Raw genomic sequence first — 10,400 nt, forward strand, 5'->3', positions numbered from 1 at the left:
GGCCAATTAGGGGTCAGATTGCTCCACACTGACATGTCTTTCTTAGTTATGAGAAAATGAGCCTGGGGCTCTTACAATATGACCTTAAAGGACACACTCATGTGACAGTGACAGAGTCTCACTGTGTGATTCTGGCTGGCCTGGAACTCCCTGGGTGGATCAGGCTAACAAGCTCATAGTGATCCTCCTGCCTCTGTCTTCCAAGTGTTGGGATTCAAAGTGTTTGATACCACATCAGGCATTGTTAATGGATTTTAACAGTGCTTATAACCAGCCACAGGGAAAGGTGAATTCACCATACACACACACACACACACACACACACACACACACACACACACACACACATATGGACACTCCATTCTTAGGAGGTTTATGAACACAAGATTAACCTGGGAAAGATCCTATCTGACAAATCACACAAACATCAACAAGGGTCTAAGAGATCAAATTTAGCTGGACAGAGCACTCATTTAATCCCAGCACTCAGGAGGCAGAGGCAAGTGAATTTTTTTAGTTCAGGGCCAGCCTGGTCTGCACTGGGATGTTCCAGGACAGCCAGGGCAATGTCTGGAGACCCTGTCTCAAAAGAAAACAATAGCAACAAGGAAAAGGTGAAGTTGAAGAGTGACTACAACAGCAGGAGGACTTCAGGGTTACAGAGGGGTTCAGGGAAGCCATGAAGCAAGTGAGAGATGGGGGCAGGGATAGAAACAGTCAGAGCAGGGGACCCCAGTGAATATGATGTGGTCTATCCTAGACATTGACTACGAGGGAGACTTTTCAGTAAACATTGAGTTCCCTGCCAATCAGGGTGACCATGGCCTCACTCTGGAGGTCTGGTTGAAGGAACTTTTGCCTGGCTGGCAAGTCATCATCTCCTTGATGATATGACATGTGACCTTAAGCAGAGCACTAAGAAGGGGACCAGGCTGAGCCAGGGACTTTGTTGACCAGGATCTTCTCCTCTTGCCAAAATACACATCTCCCCTGACACAGCCCCAGATGTATCACTCAATATTCTGGGAGGAGCTGGGAAGGGCTCAGACACAGCCCCTCCCTGCCCACTGAGCAGCCCAGGGCAGTTATAGAAGGGGCCATAGCTGGGTAGGAGCATCTGCCACCATTACCATGAAGCTCGCTGGTGCTCTCGTGTTGCTTGGGGCTGCCCTGCTCCTGACCTCAGGAGGAGGTGGGTACTAGGCTGTGGGTGTTGGGGATGAGGGGTCTCCAGGGCTCTCACAGCTTCACTTCCCAGGAAGGACTCATGTGCTCTGATGCTAAGTTTCAAGGGAGGATCACCTATTCTTTATGTTCCAGATTGTGGCATTTGCCCGGCTATAAAAGAAAAGGTTGAGCTTTTTCTTGGCCCATCTGTGGAAGCCTATGTTGACTTTGTGAAGAAATACAAGGGTGACAATGCCACTCTGGAAAATGCTGAAAATATGAAGAACTGTGCTGATACCAAGTTGACAGAGGAAGACAAGGAGAGTGTACGCAGTTTGCTGGTGAGTTCTCTTGTGTCTGCCCAGGAGTCTGTCTGCTGCCCTGCTCACCCCAGGTTGGCGATGGAGCCTGTGTTCCTCCCCATCACTGCAACTCCTCTGTGCATCCAGAAAGAGGCCTCTCTCTGGTTAGGGTATCAGGACGATGGGGCAGGAAGGGACAGTCAGGAGGCCTGAGCTAGGCCTGGCTGTTCAGCTCAGCCCAGCCAGACTGGACCCTGCAGGATCCCTGCCCCCACAATACCACTTGGCCTCCATCAGCCTTTCTGGCCCAGCCTTCGGGGCTTAGCCACACAAACACAGGGCCTGGTAACCTTCTCCAGCCTGGGTCTTTTATCCTAACTGGTCAAGTCTAGAACTGTACCCCCAAAACAGGCCTTTTTTCTTGTCCTCTGGATCTCCAAGGCCACTATGTAGAATCCAGGGTGGAGCATGTAATTGGGTCCCCTGTTTTCACTAGAAGTAGTAGGATCAGTCTCCAGGTTAACGTCATGTATCTCAGGGTCTTCATGTCAGAGCAATCAGTTCACTTGTGGGGCCATAGCTGCCTGAGGCTCACTTGGAGCCACTTCAGGTCCTGCCCAGCTGCTTCTGCATTCTGTCCCACATGTGCCCATGGTGTCCCGAGGGCAGGTGGCTCTTTCCATCAGCCTGGATTGGAGGTGTTTACAAAGCTTGCCCTGATGTGGTTTGAGGGATACAGGATGGAAGGTTTGCTCCCTGGACCTGGTCAGAACCAGGATCTATGGCAGACGGGTACAGCTCCCTCCCAACTGGTGTCCCGTGTATGATCAGTGATGTCCCCTTCACCTCTCATGCCTCACTGACTTTCTCTTTCCAGGCGAAAATAGAGGCTAGCAAATACTGTTGGTGAGTCCATCTTTGCAAGAAGACTCAAGGAAACCACTTAACTGCTCACCTGCATAGATGCAGGAAGCCCTACCCCCACCCTCCAGGTGTCTAAGACCAGGATTCCAACAATAAAAGCCTTGCAATCCACAGGGGAGTCTGGACTGTGTGGATTTGAGATGGGGCATTGATTGGAAGGAGGATGTGGGGAACAACCATGGATATTGAACTATCACTGCTCAATTGCAGCTCTGCCAGTGAGTCCCGGCAGCATGTATTAGGGAATGCCAAGAGACCACAGTCACCACAGCCAGAGTGTCTGTGGGCCAGAGTCCATAGGGCACATACATGATCTCTCCTATTGAACTCCCCAGGAAGATGGAGTAGTTACGGGATAGAGAGGCTGTCCTCTGCACAGCAAAATCTGTCCTTTCTGCCCCCTGCTGGGAACATGGGCCAGTTGTGTGGAGTACTTGTGTCTATAATACTCCCTACCCCAGTGGGGCAGTGGTGTGGTACATACCTTTAACCCAGCCCCTGGAAGCTAGTGGATCTCTATGAGTTCGCCCCCAGCCTGGTCTGCATTGTGAGCTCCAGGACAGCCAGGGTTGCAGAGAGAAACCCTGTCTCAAGAACGACAAATAACGAAAAGCCTCCCCTCTCCAGGCCTGTAGTGAGGCTTCACACCCCTGGCACAAAAGCCAGGCCGTAAAACAAGTACAGGACCCGGCCAGAGCCAAGGGTTCAACCTCAGCTCCTTCTAGTGCCAACTCACGGTCCTGAGCCCATCCCCTCCCCGATGGATACTGTACCCTGTGCGACCCAGGATCTTAGAGCTTCAGAACCTGTGACTCTGCTCTGTGACCGTGGCAAGTCCTTTCCGGCAGCAGCCACCAAATAGTTACTAGTGCCCGGTTGTCAGGCCGTGAGTCCCACCGCTAGCTCAGTCAGCCGCGTTGTCCCCATGTAATAAGTTTTCAGTTTCCCGCTACCAGGCTCTATGCAGAAGGATGTATCTAGGTTCCTCATGATGAAGAGGCTTATGGAAGGCTCCAGGGGTTGCAGGTCTTCTCATTATGGAGCATGCCCTGGGAGGAGTACAGTGTGTTATTCTTCTATACAAGTCTGTGATAAAATACTCAAGGCTGGGTATTTATAATGAAAACAAATGTCATCGTTTTGAAGGCCAGAGTCCTGCAGGCTCATCTTTTTAGCCTCTAGTGAGGGCCTTTGACTGCATGTGACAAAGGGACAGAAAATAGCGCCGGCCATGTGGCCAGGTTAGTGTGGGGGTGGCCTCCGGCACCCCCACTGGGTCACCACACTGGGGACCAAGTTTCCAGCACGCGGGGAACTCTTAGGGAACACAGGGAAACCAAACCCAAAGCTAACAGCACAAGAGGAGGCCGTCTTGCACAAAGCAAACAGCACAAGAGGAGGCCGTCTTGCACAAAGCAAACAGCACAAGAGGAGGCCGTCTTGCACAAACTAAGGTCTGATGTCTAGGAGCTACTATTCTGACTCCCAAGCATCCGGCGGGGCCGTGCTTCTGAAGGGGGCCTCCTGCCGGTGCAGGAGCTAAGGGTAGTCTAGGGGCTACGAAGACCATGTGCAAACTCCTCAGTCCCCGTGTGGGACTCAGGAGGCTGTCCCACCATGCTTCTTTCTACAGGTTTAAAAACCCAGGGCTTCTCTGTCTGGGGCCTGGCTGGGCTCACAGCAGCTACTACTGAGCATGTTCAGGCCCTTGGACTTAGTCACACAGCTCTTTCTAGAGAGAATGGCACCAGATGGATTAGGTAGGCCTAGTCTTGGGCAGATGGCATCGCACCTGCAGTGAGCATGACGGTGTCCTGTGTTGAGAGGGCTGGCTGTCCTCACTAGAACACACGGAATCTCTCCCCCCCAGCCCAGCTCTCTGGGGACTGGTGCCGGACTGACATTAGCCGCTGCCCCTTCTTCCCCTTCTTGGTTGCATTCTCCGACCTGTGGAGTCACGACCTTCCAGATCTTTCAGGGTCTGCCCTTCAAGCCAGCACACTGAGCTGCCTGCAGACTGGGCACTGTGCTCCAGGGTCCCAGCGTTGGTGAGCTGTCCGTCACCCATGCCGGGTGAGGCTTTGGTAATGCAGCTGTAAAGTAACGAGTAAAACTCATGGGTTTATCAGTTGGACTTCTGTGGTATTTGTACTTCTGTCTGCCATTGGCCCCTTCTTGAGAGTGAATAGACACTGTTCGTGTCTTCCTGGGAGCGGTGTCACACAACAGCCAGTGAGATGGCTTGCTGGGTAACGGAGCTTGCCACTAACCCTGGCAACCTGACTTGGATCCCCAGGATCCATATGGCGGAAGGAGAGGGCTAATTCCCACAGCTGTCCTTGGGCCTCCACGGGCACACACTGTCACGCATACACTTATGTGCACGGTTTAAAAATGTGAATAGTGGGGGCTGGAGAGATGGCTCAGTGGTTAAGAGCACTGACTGCTCTTCCGGGGGTCCTGAGTTCAATTCCCGGCCACCACATGGTGGCTCACAACCGTCTGTAATGAGATCTGGTGCCTTCCGCTGGCCTGCAGGCAGAAAACTGTATGCACAATGAATAAATAAAATATTTTTAAATGTAAATAATGCATTTACTTATACACACAGTTTAAAAAAGTAAAAAAAAAAAATACTAGTTTAAGGAAAGGTGTGGTTGGTGCACACACATTTAATCCCAGCACTCGGGAGGCAGAGAGGCAAGCAGATCTCTGAAAGTTCAAGGCCAGACTGGTCACTCTGTGAATTCTACAACACGCCCTGTTGTAGAACAGCTTCCTTTGAGAAGGAACCGTTCCATCCTGCAGGAAGCTCTTTCGGCAGCCAGGTAAACAACTCAAACAGCTTCAGACTCGCTATGACAGAGGAAGCAATGAAGCCAAGAGTCCAACCTGTTGAGCAGCCGCAGGCTGTGCAGAGAGCTCCAGGGCCCCAGCGTGTGTGAGCTGTCTGTCACTCATGCTGCGTGGGCTTTATGCTCCTGTAACCCAATAAACCTCACTGGTTCACCAACGTGGGTTTCTGTCCTTTGTCCAGTCATGGGCTCCCAATCTGGGGTTAACAGAAGTGGGTTGGGTCTCCACAGGATGCACAGCCACATAGTGAGACTCTACCCTCTCCACACACCCCACCCTACCCCCAGTAACAACAACAACAACAAAGACAGAGTGATCTCGAAGAGGAAGTTTGCCCAGTCTGGCATACAAAGTGAGTTCCAGGGAGGATCCACAGCTACACAGAGAAACCATGTCTTTTTTTGTTTGTTTGTTTTGGTTTTTCAAGACAGGGTTTCTCTGTATTGTTTTGGAGCCTGTCCTGGAACTCGCTCTGTAGACCAGGCTGGCTTCGAAATCACAGAGATCCGCCTTCCTCTACCTCTCGAGTGCTGGGATTAAAGGCGTGTGCCACCAACGCCTGGCGAGTAGCCCTGTCTTGAAAAACCAAAAAAATAAAATAAAATAAATAATATCCATGTTCATGTCAGAACGGTTTACAATCGCAAAGATGTTAAGGACTTATCTTTTTCTTTTGTTGTTTTCAAAACAGGATTTCTTTGTGTAACAGCCCTGACCTGGAACTTTCTCTGTAGACCAGGCTGGCCTGGAACTCACAAAGATCCACATGTTTCTGCCTCCTGAGTGCTGGTATCAAAACTGTGCCCCACCACATCCAGCTGACTTAAAAGTTTTTCCAAGAGACAAATAGATAGGGAAAAAATGTGATACATCACCATGGCTGATCTTTACTGCCCATCTTGCCTGAATTAGACTCTCCAGCGAAACACACCTCTGCATGTACCTATGAGAACATTTCCAGAAACTCTGATGGTTCACTGAAGACTAACCCTGAATACAGGAAGTGACACCCCATGTGCAGGAAGTCTCTGCTTTCCCACCACAGGTGGAATGTGAGCAGCTGCCTTAAGCTTCCGGGCCACGACTTCCTTTACTTGCCAACAGACATTCCCTGTCCTGACCACCTGTCCCAAATAACCACACATCCGCTTATATTGATTGTAAATGGCCAGCCAATAGCTCAGGCTTATTACTAACTAGCTCTTACATTTTAAATTAACCCATAGTTCTATCTGTGCTTTGCCTCAAGGCTCATGGCTTGGTGCCTCCTTTTTTATACATCCTATCTATTCAGTGGCTGGCTGGCTGGCTGGCGACTCCTCCGACTCCGCCCTTCCTCATCCCATCCTTCTCAGTTTGGCTCTCCCACCTAACTTCCTGCCCAGGTATTGGCCAGTCAGCTTATTATTAGCCAGCGAGAATAACACACAGTCATAGTGCAGAAGAGGATTGTTCCCAATAGTTATTACATTCGTTTTGGGGGTGTGTGGTCAACACACACTAGCTAGTCTCCCCTTCTGCCCTACGGGTTCCAAGGATCATGGGTCCTCAGTCTTGGTGTCAGGGGCTTTGCCTGCTGGGCCCTTACCCGTGCTGTGCCTCCTCTCCATGATGGGTCAGTCCTACCCTCCCATGATCTAAAGTAAGCTCCCTCTTCTTAAGCTGCTTGCAGCAGGCACTTCATCACAGTTTTGAGGAAAGCAGCAGACACGGCGCATACACTCAGTGACAGAAACATATGAGAGCAGTGTCAGCCAGCTTTGACAATGAGAAGGATGGACTCTCCGGAGAGATGGTGAAACCAGAGTCTGGATGACTCTCTCCTCCTTGTCTGCGAGGGATCCGTCACTAACACAGGAATGTAACTCATGGGAGCCGAGCAAGCCAAGATGTCTTCACCCTGAAAAAAAAATGTCCTTGTAGATACATCCTGTCTCCTAAGTGACTCTAAAGCTGGTCATGTTGACATTGAAGGAGAACCTTGTAGACATGTCCTGTCTCCTAAGTAACTCTAAAGCTGGTCAAGTTGACATTGTAGACATGCCCTGTCTCCTAAGTAACTCTAAAGCTGGTCAAGTTGACATTGTAGACATGTCCTGTCTCCTAAGTGACTCTAAAGCTGGTCAAGTTGACATTGTAGACATGTCCTGTCTCCTAAGTGACTCTAAAGCTGGTCAAGTTGACATTGTAGACATGTCCTGTCTCCTAAGTGACTCTAAAGCTGGTCAGGTTGACATTGAAGGAGAACCTTGTAGACATGTCCTGTCTCCTAAGTGACTCTAAAGCTGGTCAAGTTGACATTGAAGGAGAACCTTGTAGACATGTCCTGTCTCCTAAGTAACTCTAAAGCTGGTCAAGTTGACATTGTAGACATGTCCTGTCTCCTAAGTAACTCTAAAGCTTGTCAAGTTGACATTGAAGGAGAACCAAAAGGTTTGGGGAGGCGATGAGTATCTGATGAGAGTGTAAAATTTCTACTATGCAAGCTAAAAAGTCTCTAGAGAGCTGGAGACATGGCTCAGTGGTTGAGAGCACTGGCCGCTCTTTCAGAAGACCCAGGTTCAATTCTCAGCACCCACATGGTAGCTCACAACTGTCTGTAACTCCAGGTCAAGGGTATTTGACTTCCTATAGCTCCATGGGAATTATGTACACACATGATTTATAAACACATATGTGGGCAAGATATCTATCTATATATAATAAAAATAAATCAGTCAGGTGGTGGTTGCGGCTCATACCTTTAATCCCAGCACTCAGGGCAAGATGGCTCTGCTTCATCTTGGCTTAAAGTCAGAGAGTTCAAAACTATCCTTAACTCTTCCAAGGTTAAAGTCATAAAACCTAAAGGTCACCGGGCATTGGTGGCTCACATCTTTGATCCCAGCACTCAGGAGGCAGAGGCAAGTGGATCTCTGTGCGTTTGAGACCAGCCTGGTCTACAAGAGCTAGTTACAGGACAGCCTCCAAAGACACAGAGAAACCCTGTCTCGAAAAAAAAAGAAAACCTAAAGGTCTGAGGCATGGCTACAGTAGAATGTTTGGTGTTTGTCTTGAATGTTTTATCTAAATAACAAGAGACTTGGCCTGAGGTATTTTTACTCTTAATCCTCAAGGCCAGATAACAAGAGATTTAGTCTAAGTTGTGGTTACTAAATGTTTGGAGAACATTTAGTCTATTTCTTCCTTCTAGTCTTTTGCCATTTCCCCCTTTTTGGTTGGGATATATAAGAATGTTGAAGAATAAACTTGGTGCATTCAGTATTCCCTGAATTGCCCTCCTAACTCTATCCTGTGTCTCTATCTCAATAAAACAAAAAAATCTTTTAAAAACATTTCTAGTAGCCATGCATGGTTTCACACACTTTAATTCCAGAAGAAGCAGGAGGATATCCTTAGTTTGAGTCCAACCTGGTCTACATATCAAGCTCCAGGACATGTAGTACTACACGATGGTCATGGACTCTCCCTCTGAAACTGTAAGCAAGCCCTACTTAAATGCTTTTCTTCTATAAGCTGCTTCAGTCATGGTATCTCTTCTAAGCAATAGAACAGTAACTAAGACGTATGTGAAACAATAAACCAATGAAACTCAACCCACAGTGGGGCTATGAATCTACAAACTCACATAGGAGCTATTTACCAGGCCCAGGTGGACCACTGAAGAGTTGTTGTACAAGCCTTACAGTGGGCTCTTGGGTTCCCTGGTCAAACCCTCAGAGAGCAATAATGAGGGCCTTGAGAATACATTGGAACAGGAAGTTGAAAGAATAGCTAAAGGGCCTCATCTCTGTTGTAATGCTGCTGCTGTAATGTGTTATTGTTGAGGGTGTGGGCTATCTTTTGTAGAGTGTGTGTGTGTGTGTGTGTGTGTATGTGTGTGTGTGTGTGCTCTATCTTCATGTATGCCTTTATGCCAGAAGAGGGCATCAGATCTCATTACATATGGTTGTGAGACATCATGTGGTTTCTGGGAATTGAACTCAAGACCTCTGGAAGAAGTCAGTGCACTTACCACTGAGCCATCTGTCTCTCCAGTCCAGAAGCCAATATTCTTTTTTTTCCAAGACAGGGTTTCTCTGGGTCGCTTCCGAGCCTGCCCTGGAACTCAAACACTGTGGGGAAAACAGACCTTGGCCGAAGACCCACTTCCCCATCAGCCTGGGGGCAGGCAGCTGTAAGGCAATGTTTACTAAAAACATGTTTACTGAAAACAACCCGGTGTCCATAAGAAATGTTTACCTTAGCAATGAGTTCCTGAAAAGGGCTCACCCATGGGAACACCCTGACTTCGGCCTTTCCAAAGACTAACCGCCTCTTTCTGACCCACCCAACACAGTCTCTGGTGTCAGGGCAGAACCAGCCAGGGGTAAGGGAGGGAGCAGAAGCTTTTCTGGAGGGAGCCTTTCTTGGGAAGTTTTCTTGAGCCTTCTTGGGGCCTGCTTAAAGTTTTCTCTGCATCGCCGACTGATCTCTGTGTCATCAATCCCAACACCCTCCGCACATTCTTGTATACAGACTGCCCAGCGGGCACAACAAAACACCAAGATCTACCTGCCTCTGCCTCCCTACACCCAATGAATAGTGGGTCTATGAAGAACTGGTTAGGCTACTGTGGGTGATAGCATGGAGTTTTGCCTCTATCCCTGCTGCCACATGGGACCTCATCCGGTCTCTACACTTACTCTATGCAGGACCTTGTAGACGGATACTGTCCTCTGACTTCATTCCACCACTGGGTTACGTGAGATCAGAGGGCTGTGTGATCCTGCTCTAGAAACACCACTGCTTCAAAGCCACTCTCCAAGTCAGATATGCCCAAATGCCTCAGCTCTTGCATGCAAGAATTTGCTCAGGCTTTTGGTGAAGAAGACCACATGGTCTACACAGCAAGTTCCAGACCATCCAGGGATACATAGTGAAACCTTGTCTAAGAAACAGAAAACAAGGCAGGCAGGAAAAAGAGAGGAAAAAGAAAAGAATCCCAGCAGAGGCAGGCGGATCTCTTGAGTTGGAGGCCAGCCTGGTCTACAGAGTGAGTTCCAGAATGGCCAGGGCTACACAGAAAACAGAGAAACCCTGTCTCAAAGAAAAGGAAGGAAGGAAGAAACTCTGCTTGTAATATTTTGTAGTTTCCCTCTAGTTTTTTTT

General features: G+C 48.9%; 1 protein-coding gene across 1 annotated transcript; it reads left to right on the top strand.

Annotated features, from left to right (window-relative positions):
- The first annotated feature begins 1,029 nt into the window (after nucleotides 1–1,029).
- LOC121135992 (major allergen I polypeptide chain 1-like) lies at nucleotides 1,030–2,504 on the top strand. Its single transcript, XM_040735485.1, has 3 exons — nucleotides 1,030–1,192; nucleotides 1,321–1,508; nucleotides 2,347–2,504. Exons 1-3 carry the CDS (start codon nucleotides 1,132–1,134, stop codon nucleotides 2,377–2,379), a joined length of 282 nt encoding a protein of 93 aa, XP_040591419.1. The 5' UTR covers nucleotides 1,030–1,131; the 3' UTR covers nucleotides 2,380–2,504.
- The last annotated feature ends 7,896 nt before the right edge of the window (nucleotides 2,505–10,400 follow it).

The sequence above is a fragment of the Mesocricetus auratus genome, unplaced genomic scaffold (genome assembly GCF_017639785.1).
Source record: "Mesocricetus auratus isolate SY011 unplaced genomic scaffold, BCM_Maur_2.0 Super-Scaffold_100046, whole genome shotgun sequence".
NCBI lineage: Eukaryota > Metazoa > Chordata > Mammalia > Rodentia > Cricetidae > Mesocricetus > Mesocricetus auratus.

What these genes read in the sequence shown, in the direction of transcription:
- LOC121135992 (XM_040735485.1), top strand. Translation starts at nt 1,132, where the DNA reads ATGAAGCTCGCTGGTGCTCTCGTGTTGCTTGGGGCTGCCCTGCTCCTG. An exon ending in GCTCCTGACCTCAGGAGGAG is followed by an intron (nt 1,193 to 1,320) that starts GTGGGTACTAGG and finishes TTTATGTTCCAG; the next exon opens with ATTGTGGCATTTGCCCGGCT. An exon ending in AGAGTGTACGCAGTTTGCTG is followed by an intron (nt 1,509 to 2,346) that starts GTGAGTTCTCTT and finishes TTCTCTTTCCAG; the next exon opens with GCGAAAATAGAGGCTAGCAA.